The sequence below is a fragment of the Mytilus californianus genome, unplaced genomic scaffold (genome assembly GCF_021869535.1).
Source record: "Mytilus californianus isolate M0D057914Y unplaced genomic scaffold, xbMytCali1.0.p SCAF_9, whole genome shotgun sequence".
NCBI classification, from domain to species: Eukaryota; Metazoa; Mollusca; class Bivalvia; order Mytilida; family Mytilidae; genus Mytilus; species Mytilus californianus.
Window position 1 is genome coordinate 95905548 of NW_026262745.1, and position 21503 is coordinate 95927050.

The 21503-nt window shown below is 35.5% G+C and overlaps 1 protein-coding gene across 1 annotated transcript; it reads left to right on the top strand.

Annotated features, from left to right (window-relative positions):
• The first annotated feature begins 3065 nt into the window (after window positions 1–3065).
• LOC127714056 (cyclic nucleotide-gated channel cone photoreceptor subunit alpha-like) lies at window positions 3066–15492 on the top strand. Its single transcript, XM_052220003.1, has 4 exons — window positions 3066–3071; window positions 11418–11539; window positions 12101–12318; window positions 13672–15492. Exons 1-4 carry the CDS (start codon window positions 3066–3068, stop codon window positions 15183–15185), a joined length of 1860 nt encoding a protein of 619 aa, XP_052075963.1. The 3' UTR covers window positions 15186–15492.
• Window positions 15493–21503: the final 6011 nt, after the last annotated feature.

The following is a 21503-nucleotide window of genomic DNA, read 5'->3' on the forward strand; positions in this document are numbered from 1 at the left end:
TGCGATTGTTTGTCTTGAAATGTTTTGTCTAGAAGTAGTAGAAATATGTATAACCCATTGCGATTGTTTGTCTTGAAATGTTTTGTCTAGAAGTAATAGAAATATGTATAACCCATTGCGATTGTTTGTCCTGAAATGTTTTGTCTAGAAGTAATAGAAATATATATAACCCATTGCGATTGTTTGTCTTGAAAAGTTTTGTCTAGAAGTAATAGAAATATGTGTAACCCATTGCGATTGTTTGTCTTGAAATGTTTTGTCTAGAAGTAGTAGAAATATGTATAACCCATTGCGATTGTTTGTCTTGAAATGTTTTGTCTAGAAGTAATAGAAATATGTATAACCCATTGCGATTGTTTGTCTTGAAATGTTTTGTCTAGAAGTAATAGAAATATGTATAACCCATTGCGATTGTTTGTCTTGAAATGTTTTGTCTAGAAGTAATAGAAATATGTCTAAACCATTGCGATTGTTTGTCCTGAAATGTTTTTTGTCTAGAAGTAATAGAAATATGTATAACCCATTGCGTTTGTTTGTCTTGAAATGTTTTTATCTAGAAGTAATAGAAATATGTATAACCCATTGCGATTGTTTGTCTTGAAATGTTTTGTCTAGAAGTAATAGAAATATGTATAACCCATTGCGATTGTTTGTCTTGAAATGTTTTGTCTAGAAGTAGTAGAAATATGTATAACCCATTGCGATTGTTTGTCTTGAAATGTTTTGTCTAGAAGTAATAGAAATATGTATAACCCATTGCGATTGTTTGTCTTGAAATGTTTTGTCTAGAAGTAATAGAAATATGTATAACCCATTGCGATTGTTTGTCCTGAAATGTTTTGTCTAGAAGTAATAGAAATATGTATAACCCATTGCGATTGTTTGTCTTGAAATGTTTTGTGTAGAAGTAATAGAAATATGTATAACCCATTGCGATTGTTTGTCTTGAAATGTTTTGTCTAGAAGTAGTAGAAATATGTATAACCCATTGCGATTGTTTGTCTTGAAATGTTTTGTCTAGAAGTAATAGAAATATGTATAACCCATTGCGATTGTTTGTCTTGAAATGTTTTGTCTAGAAGTAATAGAAATATGTATAACCCATTGCGTTTGTTTGTCTTGAAATGTTTTTATCTAGAAGTAATAGAAATATGTATAACCCATTGCGATTGTTTGTCTTGAAATGTTTTGTCTAGACTTGAAGTAATAGAAATATGTCTAAACCATTGCGATTGTTTGTCCTGAAATGTTTTGTCTAGAAGTAATAGAAATATGTATAACCCATTGCGTTTGTTTGTCTTGAAATGTTTTTATCTAGAAGTAATAGAAATATGTATAACCCATTGCGATTGTTTGTCTTGAAATGTTTTGTCTAGAAGTAATAGAAATATGTATAACCCATTGCGATTGTTTGTCTTGAAATGTTTTGTCTAGAATTAATAGAAATATGTCTAAACCATTGCGTTTGTTTGACCTGATATGTCTTGTCAAGAACTAATGAAGATATGTATAAAAAAGTAAAATAATAAAAGAACCCCTTGGGATTGTTTATCTGGTAGTGTTTTTTTCTAATAGAAATATGTGTAACCCTTTGCAATTGTTTGTCTTGAAATGTTTTGTCTAGAATTAATAGAAATATGTCTAAACCATTGCGATTGTTTGACCTGATATGTCTTGTCAAGAACTAATAAACATATGTATAAAAATGTAAAATAATAAAATAACCCATTGCGATTGTTTGTCCTGAAATGTTTTATCTAGATCTAATAAACATATATACATAACCAATAGCGATTGTTTGTCCTGAAATGTTTTGTCTAGAACTAATAAACATATGTTTAACCAGTGGCGGATCCAGAACTTTTCATAAGGGGGGCCGTTGACTGACCTAAAGGGGGGGGGGGGGGGGGGGGGGGGGGCGCTCCAGTCATGCTTCAGTGATTCCCGATATAATCAACCAAATTTTTCCCACGAAAGGGGGGGCCCGGGTCCCCCCAGCCCCCCTCCTGGATCCGCCTATGTTAACCCAGTGAGATTGTAGTCATGAAATGTTTTATCTAGAAGTAATAAACATATGTTTAACCCAATGAGATTGTAGTCCTGAAATGTTTTATCTAGAACTAATAATCATATGTTTAACCCAGTGCGATTGTTTGTCCTAAAATGTTTTGCATATTTTGTTTGAATGTCACACTTTGCGTAAAGGTTAGCAACAAATGAAAGTTATTTTTAGGTAAAGTGCTAATATCTCAATGTGTTTATCATTTATAAAATGTCATTCTTTATTATCAAACGCACGGCTCGTGGTATATATTTTAATTATTTACAAACTCAAAAACTCCCAAACACACACACAAAAATACCCTTCGAGACAAAGGCAGAGAGAAAATGGCTCGTATTAACTCGGTCTGTTCTCTGTGTCAGCCATGTGACAGTCGTTGTACGAGATCTAGATTAGATAACCTTTTCAAGGTAGGAGAGAATTAAAATATATATCTGATAATTGTTCGAATCTGTAATTGTACATATGATGATACTTCTAATGAAAATGTATATTTAAGGAATGACTGTAATATTTTTTCTGTCTATGAAGAAATAACATTAAAAATGTGGTGCACACTGAATAACCCGCGTAGCGGGTTATTTTAAAGTGTGCACCACATTTTTTATGTTATTTCGAATAGACAGAAAAAATATAACAGTCATTTCTTATAATTTAATTCTAAATTCCATTTTAAACCTGAGTAAACCATGAAAAAACGTTGATGACGTCACGGTCACATGACAAAATTATGTCTATGAGCTGATAAACAAAACAACGTCAGCCAATCAGAAGACGCGTTACATCCAAAATTAAATTATTGAAAGATGGGTAGTTCTTTTTTTAAACAACTTTTATATTGTTTTTTTGTCTCGCCTTGACGGTATGCTGTTACCGGCGTCGGCGGCGGCATCAACAAGTTTGTTAAACTTTGTGGTTAGGTCAGCTTAATTAGGGGAACCACTTATGATAAGTCAATGATATTTTGTATGCACTTATATAAGCGTTGGCACATCTTATTACCATGGAGGTAATTTGTCCCCACCGTTTCAGTCATGATGCGTAGATAAGCCGTGGAACTGTACCATCATGACTTATTTAGTAAGCTTGTTTAAATTTTTAAAGACCGAAATTCGAACTTTTTTTAAACCACCTGCTCTTCATGTTGTCTTTTGGAAAGAGTCATGATTGTTATAAGGAATTTACTTCCATTCGCCCTCTTTTAATGTTGCTCGTTTTTGTGTCAAAATCCTGGATCCGCATCTGTTTAGGGTTAATTTTTGACAATAACTTAACTTTGCATAAGCATATTCAAAATGTAAAAACTAATTTCATGAAGTTATGAATTATATGAAATTACTTACAGGAGCAAGATGGAGCGCAACCAGCCATACATTTAGAAAAAAACTATTTATCTTTGATTGGATGGAAAATTAATTGTGGTTGAAAATAATATAGTTCAGCTTCTTTTACAACTAAAGAATGTTATTCAGGCATTACGTAAATGTACCGACTCAATAAGATCTGATTCTTTGAAATCTTTACCAAGCTGAAAGAGGTGATCCACCTAATAAAATAAGTAGACAAAGTCCGACTAAAGATCGATATGGAACGATACTACACGTTATTTCATATTGTAACTTTAAAATTATCAAGGTGGTACCAAACACCTTGATTAAAATTAATTTTGCTCGTTTAATTTTCATAAAATTTTGACAAAATATTTACCTTGACCCTTTGACAAAAATAAAAATTTCAAACAACTTGAACTACACACTTTATCGGAAAAAATTCATTGGATATATAGCAGTTTGACAAACACTAATATTGATCATCGAAAAGCTTAATATTTCCTTAACAATAAACGTGATTAAAACGTTCAGCTGATTTTTACAGAGCTATCTCCCTGTAGTGTTAAGTACCACCTTAAACAAAAACCTTTTTCAGGCCACCGTTAAAGTTTTAAAAGATCATTTAATTTCAAAAACACAATACATTTTTTTCTTATAAAGATATAGGAGACTTCATTTTTCGCAATCATGCTTGTATGATACTATTAGAGCAATAGGCTAACTATATTTTGGTGTATGCAGAGGCAGATTTATGTGGAATGTCTGTCTTGAAGAGAGGCGAAGGATACCAGCGGGACATTCAAATTCATATTTCGAAAATAAACTGACAACTCCATGACTAAAAACAAGACAAACAGACAACAGCAGTAAACAAAACACAACGTAGAAAACCAAAGACTGAGCAACACAAACCCCACCAAAAGCTGGGGGTGATCTCAGGTGCTCTGGAAGGGTAAGCAGATCCTGCTCCACATGTGGCACCCATCGAGTTGCTCATGTTAGTACAAACCCGGAGATAAGTCAAAATCGGTAGGTCACATTTGGGGAAAAGGGGAAGGGATTGTAGTTACGACAATTGGAACATATAGCTGTTGTCATCTGTGAAACGGATATTCAACCATGCAACTCGTGATGGCGGCCGTAAAATTTACGAAGGGACGATTTCAAATGACCTTTACCTCATTTACATTTTTCTTTCTGAGCTTAATTTAAAGATTTTATAATTTTTGTATAATACTATTAAATTAATGTGTTAGCAATTTAAAGCATTTCCTGTGCATGATTTCAAGATTGTGTAGTGTATTTGATCATCAGTGCTAATATTGTTGCTAATTTTATACCATTGAACACTTGTTTCGTTGTTAATCACTGTTTTGTATATTAGTGCTCTCACTTGGTGAAATATTGGTTTTACCAATTTTGACTTTTTTTAACTATAAATCCTTCAGATAACTCAAAAAGTTTATTAGAGCTGGATTCACTGTAACTCCATTGACATGTAAATTTCATTAATCCCTATTGCCAAAAAATCACGTTTCTCCAACAAAATTATTTACCTGTGTACAAAAATATCAAATGTTGGAGAAACGTGAACACACCGAAGGGATACCGGTATTGGAGGTTCTGATTAGTCAACATTTGCATATCAAGTGACCGGTGCTTTGCTTTTGTGTCAATTATTTGCGCAAAAAAATATTTCATTTGTGCCACAAACCATATTTCATTTGCGCCAAAATGAAGCATTTAATGTGCGCCAATATTAATACAGGTAAATAGTATATTCAAAAGAGACTTTTTATGTTAACCTTAATGAACAGTTTGTGTTTGCATAGATTTGTTTGTCCTGAAAGAAAAAGAGAAATCTTTGTTCAAAATATCTATCAATAGATTTCAATAGAGATAAAAGGAAGACAATTGAAGAATTTTACGTGTTTGCACCAAAAAAAAAACGCTTCTAAATATGCTAAAATGTATTTGCACATTTGCAGATAGATGATATAAGTATTATTCCATGTTTGATTTGGAAAATAAATTTTTACTCGTATTTTGTACAAGCAATATTGTATCGTATTTGGCAACAAAAAGAGAATTTACCTTGTAGTTCTGTGGGTATATTTGATGATCTTTCAGTAATGTCGACATCAGATGCATTTCGAAATCTGATTCTTAGTTTGCTGAAATTCTACATTCTGCTGGTTTACACCATGGTTGTATTCGTTCAAAGATTTTATAGTTATTTTATTGTCAATATCTGTTGTGATTTTGGCTTTGCAAGTGTTTTTTGTAGTTCTTAATGACCTGTCTGCATTTTTCAGAACATTATACAAACTATATGTGAGGTCATAACAAATTACAAACTTATTTCTTATTCACGATATAGCAATGAATATTTAAACTTTTCCTTGATATATATATATGGTACCCTTAAAATGGCGCAAATGTAGTTTTTATTTTTTGACGCAAATGTAGTTTTTATTTTTTGACGCAAATGAAATATAAGCTTGTGGCGCAAATGAAAGAATGAATTTTGTTAAAATTGGCGCAAATGCAATGCGCCCCAAGAGACCTAGCTGACTAGAATAAGAAAACTAGGTATAAATTGTTTTGTTGTTGGTGTTTTTTTCATTTTGTTGTTGTTGTTGTTGGTATAAGACTATTTATGGTCTTCATTTTATTTACGATTGACTTTTCTCTTGGCGTACTTGAAGGTTTTCTAAGAATTTAAATAGTAATTCAAAGTTTGAATATATGAAATTAAAATGTTGATAGTCACGCAAGTTCAACATATTGACGACGACACGAATTATTCATTGAATACCAGTCCTACTTGTATGCTATATAAATGACAACGCCTATGCTAATGTAGGTCTATATGATTAGTAGTTTCTGTTCAGTTCTTTCACAAAATTATTTTGCAGAATATAATCCTTCATTTTACTTTACAAAAATAACAAAACTATGATATCAAACCTGGTTTTGTAAATTATCAAGCACTTTTCAACCTAAAACAACTTTTAAATCTAAACTGTATAATGCGGTCTAAGTCCATCAAAAGTTACATTATCATAACTATGTTTTTGTTTACAAAAATTAGGAGATGTGATATGATTGCCAATGAGACGACTAACAGAGTTCCGAATGAAATGGGTGTAATGTTTATCCTTTTAATTCTTGACTTGTGTTAATGCTGTATTAAATTTTGTGGTTTGCTTGACCAAAATGGGTACAATTTGCAAAATAAAAGTATTATTTGATACAATTTTGAGTTTAGATTTGGTTTAGGGCATATATATATATGATATGCCGAGAACGGATAAATTACTGGAAAATAGCTGAATCAAATAATATAATATTTGCAAATACATTGAGAGATAAATCATTTTTATGTTTATTAAGAAATATAAAAATAAGAAGATGTGGTATAATTGCTAGTGAGACCAAATGACATATAGAAGCTAACAGCTATAGGTCACCGTACGGTCTTCCACAGTGAGCAAAACCCATACCGCATAATCAGCTATTAAAGGCCCCGAAATGACAAATATGAAACAATTCAAACGAGAAAACTAAAGGCCTGATTTATGTACAAAATAATGAACGAAAAACAATAATGATTTACAGCAACAAACAACAACCACTGAATTACATGCTCCTGACTTGGAACAGGTACATACAGAATGTGGCGGGGTTAAACTAGTTTGAAGGCACCAACCCTCTCCATAACCTCGGACAGTGGTGTAACAGTACATCATAAGAACAAACTATAAACATCACTGAGTTGAAAAGGGCTTAGTAACTCATCAGATCGATACAAAGCAAGAATATATCTAACAAAAACACAAGCCAGACGTGGCAGGGCACTTATACATCCCCGCATCATAAAAGACAGATTTGAGCGTACTTGTAGCACGGGGATGGGGGTAACTTCGATATTTTTTTTGGTAGGGGTGTGCCTTTTTTGCCTCAAAAAAACGTACCCAATTAAATATAGCATTCACTGAAATTTAGTACCTATAGTTATATATAAGGTCATATAAATGATTAAGAAAGAATGACCTATACTTATATACCGTAGATAAAATGACATTAATTTATTTTCCGAGAGGTTGTATACAATGCAGGGTCAATGTTATAATATTATAATAATATTCCTATGTTTGAACCGAAGCGATTCCGTATTATATTCATTTCCACTCCATCTTTGATTTAGCGTTCGGTTGTGTGACGTCATAACGCCTTAACAACAAAATGGCTACCTTTGCAAATATTTAGTGTGATTTAGGCAAATATGATTATTAAACACGATCTAGGAAAATGATTAGGGCATTTAGAAGATTTACCATTGCACGAAAAATCTGGGCAAAAGATGACGCTTCTGAGTCCGAGGAAAAAGATGATAAAGAGGCTGGCGCCCCTAAAACTCGCGCTAAATGGGGAACAGCTGTCAAAAATGTGGTAAGCTGGATATATGATTGTGAATTCCAATATTGACGACAATTTAATTATTTAAGATAAGAGCGTAAATTACATCAGCTGGAGTAAATGCAAAGTATATTGAAAAGTCCATAAATAAATTAACATCACAAATGATGAGCTATATATATTTATCAATTATGCCTTTATGGACTTTTCACCGAGGAAGAAGTCTGAGCCTGAGGCTGAGGGTCAATATAATCCCCATTTAGCGCGTTACAAATTGATAGGACGTGCCGCTGGATCAGGCACAGGCACTAGAAGTTCTATCAATAGTAATAAAATATGGGCAATGGGAAGAAACTAGTGTCAATGTAGTGATGTATATAAAAATGGCTACTATTGACGCTATTTTCTTCCCATTGCCCATATTTTATTACAATTGATAGAACGTCTAGTGCCTGTGGAACAGGTTACATTTTCCAGCTTGAAAATATGTGAATAGGTTGGGAAAACTGTCAGAAATATAAAATAAGATCCATACAGTTCCGTCTGTCATCTTTCTTGGTGTTCCCAGCTGTGTTTTTATCTACAATTTCTCCCTCTTTTGACTGTCCCTCTGGTATCTTTTGTCCCTCTTTTTTGACGCTTTGGTATTCCACTTTTCCAACGCACCACACGAAAACCAACCATCTGTTTTGTTCGTTCATTCAACTTTATGGCATCAAAAGGAGCGATCTTATTGGACAAAAGAAATTACAGGACCGGAGACAGAGTGATTTGAGGGTCTGGATGGGGTTTACAGAATAAAAAATAATGGGTAAAAAGTGCAGAATAAATTGCAAACTAATAAAGGAAAGACAAAACTATGCAAAAATGATAAAGGTGAGGGAATAATGGGGTGCTAAATTATAAAGACTAGAGAATAATAGGCAAAAAACCAAAAAATAGAGAAAAACTGTCTAAACAAATTTAAGAATAAATTAAGGTCCCACATCTGATATTGTATTCTAAATCGAGGATGCTAAAGCGTTATTTTCGTGCAATATGTTTGCGTTTTTTACTTTCACGTATTTTCGTGCTTAAACATGGTGGAAAAGCAACGTACAAGCAATATTTTCCCTCTTTGTTTATCGTCAAATAGCCCTTCATTTTAATTTCCCGTTGGTCGTCCGTGCACAAAATAGCAACGTCTTACACACCCGTGACAAAAGGCTACCGTACAATCCTTTACCGCAAACAACAAATATTTTATAAAAAAATAACTGCTATTAGATTTAAATTTAGATTTAGGCTGTACAGATGTGTTAAGAGCTGATCAATTGGGCTAGTTCCTTCTGGAATTGTCTTGCCACCATTTAAATTTACTAGCTCTTTAAATAAATAACTGAGATATAATAGCTGGCCTAGTAAGCAATTTGGACTTGGGTATATTGAATATAAAATGAGGAGAGGTTAATATGATTGCAAATGAAACAACTATCCGTTTGAGTCCAAATGACGTAGATGTTGCAATTTATTCTGCACTTTTGCCTATTATTCGCTATTCTGTAAATCCCATCCAGACCCTCATAATAGCCCTTGACACGACAAAATGGGAAACAATAACCTAAAAAATAAAAAAAATAAAAACCCAAAGGCAGTCATTCCCAAGGTCGCCGGACATTGGGTAAAATCCAGTAAAAATTGGCCGTCTTGACCTTGTTGTGGGGTATGAATGATTCGTTCATTGTTGAAGACCCTACATCAACTGTCAAGATGAAGAACAGGAATAAAAGCCCTGTTCATTGATAATTTTCTATGTTTTCTATGTGTAGTGTGCGATTTTGTCCCATGTACATTTACTCCATATCCTTTCATTTTCTATTGGTCCAGTTAAGTGATGTGCATTACTGAATCAAATAACCAATACAATTTTGATTTCGTCCAAATCATATGTGTAAATGTACTGTAAAAAAGAGTCTGGTCCAGTTAAGAAGAATGGTTTACTGGACCAAATGTCCAGTTGATTTCTCAAAGCCTTAGGAACCACTGCAAAGGCCTGATTTATGGTAAAAAAAATAAACGAAAAACAAATATGACGACCGCAACCAACGTCAACCACTCAGGCACTGAATTACGGTCTCCTGACTTAGTGCACCGGGGCAGGCACATCTGCTTGCTGCGGGCAGGCGAGAGATTTTTATTCACACACAGGATACAGAATGGGGGAAAAAACGATGACAACGATATAAATCGTGTGTTAACGCCTTGAATCGTGCGTTAACACCTTGGAGTCTTTTTAGTTTTGATGGGGCTGGGTCGCTGTCTCATCGGCGTGGAGTCCCGTCTTCTACTTGTATTAAACACTTTTTATTATTTTTGATAATAATTTGAATAAAAAAATGAAAAGGGAAAGTTTTTAATATCTTGTTAACGCGTCTTTGAGTGAGAGCAATCCCATTTTTTATCATGTGAGATATAACAGCTGTATTACTAGTATTATGTGATGGAACATTTTACTTTTACACAGGTATTCATTGAAATATTGAGTAATGATTGAATAGTTTAATAAATATCTATTTCGTTTATATTATTGTTTAAGTTCTTCTTTCCTTTCTCTTTTTCAGAATCAGAGACGATCGGTAAGTAAGAACTTTTTTTATTTTTATAAATTCTTTTGTTTGAAATTCCAATCTGATAAAAATTCAGATCCTTTGTCCGATCTTTGCCTAGTAAGCTGTATTTTAATCAGATTATTTGAAATTCGAGCAAATGCTCATTTTTTTAGTTTGGACGTCTTAGAAAGTGACGCAAAATTATTTTATGCAAATGAACCTAAATCAAAAGGATATTTTTCATGTGAATGACTGCCAGAGAGACAACTATCAACCATAGTTCGTTTAACGTGGATTTAAGCAACCTTATGATACTGTACGGCCTTCAACAATGAGCAAAATTCATACAATATAGCCAGCTATTAAAAGTCCGAGATTTCTCCGATGTGCAAGACCCTCATTGATAGTCAAGGTCGTTAAAAACTCCCCTCGTCTTCGATGATTGAGGGCCCTATCAAGTATTAAAAAGGCCACCAGACGTCAGTGCAATCAAGGACTAGTAATGAAAGGCTCCAAAATAAAAAAAAATGATAAAAAAAATTCAAACGAGAAAACCAACGGTCTGAATCTTGACAAAATAAGAAACGAAGAACAAATATGACTGACATCAAACAATTACAATCACTGAATTTCAGGTTTTTTACTTCGGACAGGCAAACGTGATTGCGAGCTCTCAGCCTTCTTACCTCTGACACTGGTGTAACAGAACAACATAAGAACAAAATGTAAAATTCAGTTGTAAAGGGATTGACTCATCAGATTGGTACGAATGACAAAAGACAAATTAACTATAAAAAAAAGACAAAAACCTTATAGTTATATTTCTGAATAATTTACCAGTTATACAAACATTTATTACACTGTTACACAATATATGTAAGATCTTTTAAAAACCTCCTTAAAGACGTCCTACCTTGTGAATAAATCCTAAAAATAGACCAACCGCAGAGTGCAATGTCCATTATTCTATATTTATTTGAGGAAAGTATATAACATTCCTTTTATTTTTTGCAGATCAGAAGGAAGAGTGAGGTTGTAGAGAAAGACCCGTTTCTAGATAAATTTACAGTAACCGGAAGAGCATTTGAAAAAGACGAAGATGATCATTTTGAATGTTCTAAATTATTTACGAAAAAGTAATCACCTAATTTTTAATGAGTTTTCATGACACTACCAATGTATGGTGGCGCTGTTTGCAATATGTAGCTGTTTTTTTTTTAAATTAGATTGAAATTAATTTATAGATCTATATGATGGTGACTGTTATTCTATATGAATTCTCCTTTCCGTTTGATGTTGTTGATTTCTAAAAGAAATTCTTTTGTATTTTCTTGTTATTTTAATTTCTGCCTTTTTTATATGACTTATTAACTGATTTATACAAGACATGAGCCACATGACGGGTGCCATTAGCAGAGCAGGACTTCAAAAAGAGTACTCCACTAGATGAATAGTGTAACTTATCGAGGGCGGCTACTTTTTTATGGTCAAAGAAAGCACCGCTACAGTAACTTGCATGTGCCGTGATTGAATCGGATCAAACTAAGGTTAGCTGCATGTCTAACCTCTACTACGTCATCAAGCGATGACCTTGATTGGCTTGAAATCTTTTATAGAGTTGACATGAATGATTATGCCGTAGACGTAGATAAATACTAGAATTTTGATATTGTAACTTTAAAAATTTCTATTTTTAGATTTTGGAAGGAGCTGGTTTTTGACCCTGCTGATTTCCCATATTACTATTGGTCCATGTTGGCTGCATCGATTATCATGTACAACATCGTCTTCATCATCCTGAGAATAACATTTCATGATCAAGTAGAGTCTCCACACACTATACCCATCTGGTTTGCCTTCGATTATATCTCCGACTTCTTCTATCTATGTGATATGTTTGTCAAAAGCAGAATCGGTTAGTACTCACTACAGTGGTAGCCAGTGTAATGGTATTGATCATTAGTCCTGGATTGCTCTGACGTCTGACAGCCTTTTTAAGGGCTTTTCGGGACCCAAAACTAGTCCTTAAAAAAGGCGCAAACTTAAATTTTTTTGCAAAATTATTTTTGAGGTAAAATTATCGAAATATTCTTTATTAAGCTAAGGACAACCCATGCTTTGCAAATTTTAGGGGGGCGCACGCCCGCCATGCCCCCGCCTGAATCCGCCCCTGTGAAATATTCCAATAATTCAACCTTTCAGCAATGGAATCTAATGATATCGTTATCTGTAGTCTATCAGAAAACTACCCATATACAAATGGCAGAAAGGTGAGAAATAACAGGTCACCGTATGGCTTTCAGCAAGCAAAATTCATACCGTTTGTTGGCGTTTATTAAGTTATAACATGTCCCGGTATGACAAAACGTGAAAAAAATTCAAAAGAGAAATGCAACGACTTAATCCATACTACAACAATGAACGAAAAAGATATATGGCATCTACAGTAACCAACGACAACTACTGTATGACAGGTTTCTGGCATTGGATAGGCACATAATGAATGTGGTGGAGTTTGATATGTTTGTGAGCGCTTAACACTCCCCTCACCTTATACAAAGGTGTAACAACATATTATAATTAGTTGGGAATGGCTTGATTCATCAGATCCTCGTCCGCCGTTTATTCCTGTCTTCTGGGATCAAACAGTTGTCCAGGCTTTTTCTCGTTATGACTGCGGATTTAGACCAGGTATTTCGGGTTTGCGTAAGATCCAGTTAATCGACTTTACGTGATAAGGTTGTAGGCGGAGGCTTTCGTGTCATACCGACAAATCTTGTTGTCTTTAGAATTTGGTATTATTAATGACAGAAATATATTGCCTTTGCCAAGACTCAAAATTTGTCTTTGTAGAAAATAAGGAGATATGGTTGGATTGTTTATAAGACAGCCATGTAATCGAGTCTTAATAATTTGGATTTCAGCAATCCTAGGTCATTGTACGGCCCTCAACGATGAGCAAAACTTATACCGTATAGTTAGCTAATAGCCTATAAAAGGCCCCGACATGACAAAATGTAATACAATTCAAATGGAAAAAAAAACACTATGGCCTGATATAACAGTCAGCAACCAACGACATAAATGACCCCAAAAATACAAATACAGAATTAAAGACACCCAGCAGTATATATATATATACGTAATAGGGTGTATTTCGTATGTACAGTATTTTCATGTTTTGCCCATTACCTATATGGGTGTAATTGTAAATAGACAAATGAATATTAATCCTAATTCAAGTTATATCTACGTTTACTTTTTTCAGGGTTTCTTGAGAGTGGTCTCTTGGTGAAAGATGTAGGTCGCCTGACCAACGTATACTTGAAGTCTTGGATGTTCAAGGCCGACATATTATCCGTCTTACCAACGGACTTTTTTTATTTCCTACAACGAAATACAGCCTTTCGTTTAAACAGAATTATTAAAATTTGGAGAATGATGGAATTTTTTCGCTTGGCTCAGACTCATACAAACTTTCCCAATCTTTTTGGTGTTGCTCGTTTGATTTTATACATTATCATCATTATACACTGGAACGCCTGTTTTTACTTCTCAATAAGCCGTTATCTTGGGTTCGGAAGTGATGGTTGGGTTTACCCCGATCCAACCACCGAAGATTACGGAAATTTCTTTAAGCAGTATGTAACTAGTTTTTATTGGTCTTGCTTGACGTTGACTACAATCGGAGACACGGCGTATCCGGAAACAGTCATGTCTTATTGTTTCTGCATAGTCGATTCACTGGTTGGTGTGTTGATTTTTGCTACTATTTTTGGAAACGTTGGTGCGTTAATTAACGGAATGGATGCCGCAAGAACGGAATATCAGGCAAAGGTCGATTCAGTTAAGAGATACATGGAACTAAGAGGTGTTTTCGGAGAACTCCAAGTACGTGTCATCAAATGGTTCGATTACACATGGAATAATAAGCAATCGTTTGATGACAAAGAAGTACTATTTTACCTTCCCGAAAAACTACGCGCCGAAATTTCGGTTCACGTTCATTTAGGGACATTAAGACGAGTTGCGATTTTCCAGGACAGTGAGCCAGGATTGCTTGTCGAACTTGTGTTGAAACTTCGTTTACAGGTCTTTAGCCCTGGTGATTATATATGTCGTAAAGGAGACATCGGGAAAGACATGTACATTGTAAAACGCGGGAAATTACAGGTTGTGTCAGACGATGGAAAAGTAATTTTTGTTACGCTTAGCGATGGCTCCGTCTTTGGCGAAATCAGCGTTCTTAATATCTCGGGAAACAAGACCGGTAATCGTCGAACTGCAAGCGTGCGCAGTGTTGGTTATTCAGATTTGTTTTGTTTGTCGAAAAGGGATCTATGGGATGCTTTAGAAGAATACCCAGAAGCCAAGAAGAATCTGATGCACAAGGGTCAACAACTTCTTCGTAAAGACAACCTTCTGGATGAGGATGCCGCAAGAAAAGAGGAAAGACGTCTACAAAATCTCGACAAGAGGATTGAACTGATACATGACGCAGTTGATGATCTGCAATGTAATGTCAAAAGACTTGCTAAACAAATACAAAATCAGCAGAACCCAGGTCTTCTACAAGCGAAATCTAAGTCACGTGTGATGCTTAAGCCACAAGATCAACCAAAAGAAGAATCTAAAGACCCTCCAAAGGCTGCTTCACCAAAAGAGGATTCTAAGGACCCTCCAAAGGCTGCTTCACCAAAAGAAGAATCTAAAGACCCTCCAAAAGCTCCTGCTCCGAAGGAGGAAAGCAAAAAAGAACCAGAAGAAAAACCAGAAACCTAAATCGGAAGAAGCGAAAAAAGAAGACAACGGAGAGTAGAACATTTCAAAAAGAGTTTCGTAAAATCATTGCAAATCATAATTTTCTAGGACTGTCATTTTCTGTGTTTCAAATATACTTGAATTTAGTATGCCTGTAAAAATGGGGGGTTTACACTGTGTTAAGCGAAGTTGATATATGATTGTTTTGAATTTAAATTCATTAATCATAAATTCGTTATCATGAAATAATGGCTGTTTTGTTTAAAACGTATATTTATTGAAATATCATAGGAGACTGTCATACTGATTAATATAAAACCAGTGTAGATGTGTGAAATGAAATATGTATGTATATTCAAATGTTTTAAAAGAAATAGTATAATATGTATTAATGCTTTTAAGCATATTTTGTTATTATGCGAATTGTTTGTAAGAAATAAAAAAAAAAAGGACAAAAACTACCATACCAAGTTTAATTTCAAAACTACGATTGGTTTGTTACGTGTATTATAAAGAATTGAAACTGTTGTGATGATTTGGAAAAAAACTGATACATTGTGAGAATTGACCCTATTATTTATCGTATTTTATTAATTTAGTTTTTTTAGGTTTTGATTTTCGTCATGTCGTAATTGAGATTGATAAGGATGGTCGCTTCTTTTGTTTTTGAATTATTGCCAGATATTCGGAATCCTCTGTTATTATCCATGTAGTGATATTAAAAAAATTTGCCCACTAACACCTACTTTTCTTTCCATAATTTGATTACATATAGTTTAAAATGTCATCTTTGAAAATCTTATAAAATCCTTGTTATTTTTTCATCGTTTTTGAAAGAAAAGATTCTTTATTCATATACTATCAATTTATAACAGTCTTTTAAAAAGCTTGTTATTTTAAAACAGAGTAGCGAACATCCTTGTGTTGCTCAGACTTTAGTTTTCTATGCTGTGTTGTGTGTACCGTTGTTAGTCTTTTGGAAGTTTTTTGTTTTTTGCCATGACATAGTCAGTTGGTTTTGGACTTATGAGTTTGAATGTCCCGTTGGTATTTTTCACCTCTCTTTAACACACAAGAGGACCAAAGACAATAGTAATGCGTGACAATATACATACATTCAAAGAAACCAGCATCGTCAACATATTTGTTTTTAGATAACACACAACAAATGTTATAATGTGACTTGTTCTTTCAAGTTTTGAAGTAATTTTAAGTATACACAAAGGAGCCATAAATATTTCACATTATAGGTTAGTGTTTGTACTAAGAATATATTTCTGCCCTTATTGGTCGGGTTGTTGTCTCCTTGACTCATTCCCCGTTTGCATTCTCAAATTTTTGTTATGTTATTTTATGAGAATAATGTATACTGAAGTTATTATTCATTAATTCTACAGAACAAAAAGCAGTAAAATCATTATCCCGAATTTTACACATATTGCATCTTTAATTACAGTCTAAACGTCCAGCGGCAAATATGTAACTCAAAATGTATTTGGTTGTACAACTTAATGCTATATGCCTGGTTTAGAAGCAAATACATGTACCAGTGTTATTTGAAAACAGGTTTAAGGTGTAGGATACGTATGCTTCATCTAAAATAAAAAGTATAAACTTAACATATGCAGATATTAGTGAAGTGACAATACCTCTGCAATGCATGACGGAAACCCCGAGTGCCCGGAGATAACCATCGACCTTCGGTAGGAAAACTGACAATCCTAGTCAATTAAGATTGGAGTCGAATGACCTGCCCCGTGCGGGATTCGAACTTACAACCTCAGTGTTGACTGGCTAGTGATACAGTAGTTCGACTACTTAGACCACTCGGCCACCGAGGCCCCCTTGACGTCATACAACAATCGCTTTCCCTTTTTGACGTCTGACATTTTCTATTTTACGGGAACCTTTTTGATGTCCAGTAATGGCGGACAAATTGCAACAATGAGTATGAGCAAAACCAATACCGTATAGTCGGTTATAAAATGGCCCGACATGACAAAATGTGAAACATTTCAAACAAAAAATCCAAAGGCCAGATTTATGACCAAAAAAAACCCACCAAATAACCGAAAAACAAATATGACAACCAAAAACCACTGCATTACAAGCTCCTGACTTGGGACAGGTATATAGAATTTGGCGGGGTTAAAAACGTTTGCGCGCTCAAATCCTCTCCCTAACCTAGGTCATTGGTTTAACAGCACTTCATAAAAACAAGCTCTAAATATCAGTTGGAAATGACTTGATTCACCCGATCGGCGCAAAGCACAAAAAAAAGCTAACATGAAGACAAAAGACACAAAGTGTTGGATCTAAGAGTACTCGTAGTTACGGAAAGCTGGTTCGATGCCAATAAGAACTAATAAATAGTTCACGTTCTCAGTCACCGTACGGCCTTCAAGAATGAGTAAAACATATATCGGCCCGTATTGTACATTCAAAATAGGAAACCATCAAAGGTAATTATAGCAGGCATCAACAGACGACAACCACCTAAGCTACAGACGACAAACCCCTAAGCTACAGACGACAATCCCCTAAGCTACAGACGATAATCCCCTAAGCTACAGACAACCCCCTAAGCTACAGACGACAACCCCTAAGCTACAGACGACAATCCCCTAAGCTACAGACGACAACCCCCTAAGCTACAGACGACAACCCCCTAAGCTACAGACGACAACCCCCTAAGCTACAGACGATAATCCCCTAAGCTACAGACGACAACCCTCTAAGCTACAGACGACAATCCCCTAAACTACAGACGACAATCCCCTAAGCTACAGACGACAACCCCCTAAGCTGCAGACGACAACCCCATAAGCTACAGACGACAACCCCCTAAGCTACAGACGACAACCCCCTAAGCTACAGACGACAATCCCCTAAGCTACAGACGACAACCCCCTAAGCTACAGACGACAATCCCCTAAACTACAGACGACAATCCCCAATGCCACAGACGACAACCCCCTCAGCTACAGACGACAACCCCCTAAGCTACAGACGACAACCCTCTAAGCTACAGACGACAATCCCCTAAGCTACAGACGACAACCCCCTAAGCTACAGACGACAACCCCTTAATCTACAGACGACAACCCCCTAAGCTACAGACGACAACCCCCTAAGCTACAACCGACTATCCCCTAAGCTACAGACGACAATCCCCTAAGCTACAGACGACAACCCCCTAAGCTACAGACGACAATCCCCTAAGCTACAGACGACAACCCCCTAAGCTACAGACGACAACCCCCTAAGCTACAGACGACTATCCCCTAAGCTACAGACGCAGCAAAGAAATGACACTATCATGCACAAATCATCTTCTGCCAAACGATAAAAAGACCGGAACACTAGCTGTAGTTGTCAAGGATTTAGCGTAATTCATTTACTATGTAACTAACGTCACTAACGTTACCTATTGTTTACGTTACTTATTGTTTACGTTACCTATTGTTTACGTTACTTATTGTTTACGTAATAAAAAGTACAAACTTAACATATGCAGATATTAGTGAAGTGACAATACCTCTGCAATGCATGACGGAAGCCCCGAGTGCCCGGAGATAACCATCGACCTTCGGTAGGAAAACTGACAATCCTAGTCAATTAAGATTGGAGTCGAATGACCTGCCCCGTGCGGGATTCGAACTTACAACCTCAGTGTTGACTGGCTAGTGATACAGTAGTTCGACTACTTAGACCACTCGGCCACCGAGGCCCCCTTGACGTCATACAACAATCGCTTTCCCTTTTTGACGTCTGACATTTTCTATTTTACGGGAACCTTTTTGATGTCCAGTAATGGCGGACAAATTGCAACAATGAGTATGAGCAAAACCAATACCGTATAGTCGGTTATAAAATGGCCCGACATGACAAAATGTGAAACATTTCAAACAAAAAATCCAAAGGCCAGATTTATGACCAAAAAAAACCCACCAAATAACCGAAAAACAAATATGACAACCAAAAACCACTGCATTTCAAGCTCCTGACTTGGGACAGGTATATAGAATTTGGCGGGGTTAAAAACGTTTGCGCGCTCAAATCCTCTTCCTAACCTAGGTCATTGGTTTAACAGCACTTCATAAAAACAAGCTCTAAATATCAGTTGGAAATGACTTGATTCACCCGATCGGCGCAAAGCACAAAAAAAGCTAACATGAAGACAAAAGACACAAAGTGTTGGATCTAAGAGTACTCGTATTTACGGAAAGCTGGTTCGATGCCAATATGAACGTGCAACGTCTCGTTACATGAATACAATTTGTATGAACACAAGCCTTATTAATTCAAAGCGAAGTACTAACCACAAGATTCACATTATTGGTGCCGTGACCAATGGAGAAGTTAAAAGCAATTCGTGGTGGTCACCGAAGCGCAGTAACAAGACTAATAAATAGAACCAAGGAGAGAATTTCGGAAAATGACATTGAAAATCAAGAGCTTTCGGCCGCCGCAGATACCCTGATCAAGAAGAGGATACTGCTTGAATCTCTAGACTCACAGATCTTAGATGGAACCGAACTAGAAGACATGGAACAAGAAATTCTTGACGCGGACGAGTATACAATGAATATGGAAGTCGCCATTCGCCGATTCAAGCACATAGTTTCTGGAAACAAAACAACCCCATTTCAGCAAACGGTAAGTGAAACAACTTATGTTCCAATAGCAAATACACTTGCAAATCACAACTCAAACCATTCTGAAAATGTATTTTCAGTGGATAATAATTCCGTTTATTCGAACGCAAACCCAACAACAACAACAAATTTCTATCACAAACTACCTAAGCTTGATCTACCGAACTTTACGGGAGACATATTAACATGGCAGACATTCTGGGAATCGTTTGAGACAACCATTCATCACAATCCCTCTTTGACAAATGTACAAAAGTTCAGCTATCTCAAATCTCAGATACACAGTGAAGCCGCACAATGCATATCCGGTTTATCTCTATCAAACGCCAACTATGACCACGCAATTATATTGCTAAAGGAGCGGTATGGACAGACACAAACAATAATAAACGCGTACATGCAGAATTTACTTGAACTTACGCACCCGTCACTTACACCGCACAGCATAAGAGGATTTTACGATAAAATGGAATCGTGCATAAGGGGATTAGAGTCGCTCGGACAATCGCAAGACACATTCGGATCACTTTTAGTACCAATTATATTTGGAAAATTGCCCGACGAAATGAAAAAGCTGATGACCAGAGAACACGGAAAACGGAATTGGTATATTAGGTCCCTAAGAGAAGCAATCGGTAAAGAAATGTACGTTCAGGAAACTGGTAATTCAGATAAATTAGACAGTTTCACTCCCACAGCGTCTTTTCACACAGCAGTTGAACCCAAAATCACTGCAAGACCTCAATCAGTAACAAATCAGTTTAAACCCAAAACCTGTATTTACTGCAAACAATCGCATTCGTCCCTAGAATGTACCAATGTTGTGGACAGAGAGAGCCGCTTAGCTATTATAAAACAGAATAAGGTAAGCTACAATTGCCTTGGCAATCACAAAGTTTCGGAATGCCGCTCACGATTTAGATGTAGGAATTGTAATAGCAAACATCACACTAGCGTTTGTGATAGAAATGAGAATCAAGAAAGAGAAAATGTAAGTACAATGAAACCCTTACCGCAAAATACAAGTGTAAATACAGTAGAGAGCAACAATGATACAGTAACATTCTACACGTCAACATCGAGCGTTAAAGACCAAACAGCCTATTGTTGATGCGCATCAACTAACGCAATTTGTTAGTGACATAAAAGCTCTATGACGTTGTTTCTAGCCATGAAAAAACGTCAAATTATAAAGTTCTATTTCGCGTTTTTTTCACGGATTCCAACATGATGTACGCTTAAAACTACGTCTTCCAAGAAAAGTGGAATTAAGCGTCGCGCTAATACCTAGTGGAAATTAAACACAAATGGACACAAAAGATACTACACTATCTGTAACCTCCGTTCTAATAAAAATAATAATAAACATATAAATTTTGAACTCGGCTTTTTGCATTTGTCATTTCATCTTTTCTATACTTGTTGTACTTGCCAACAACGAAGTCCATCTTTTCTTTCTCGTGTCAAAACGAAGTTCTAGAACAATATGACCAAAATTATCTTAAACATAAGGGAACACTGTTTATATCCATATATTACCATGCAATATTCTAGGTTTACTACATGTACATGTATTTACTCGTAAAGCAAATATAGTATCGGGCTAGTGATAAAAAAAAAAAGGCGCTAATGAAAGAATCAAATCGGAGCAAATTAAAGATCGATTTTTTTTTAAATCGGC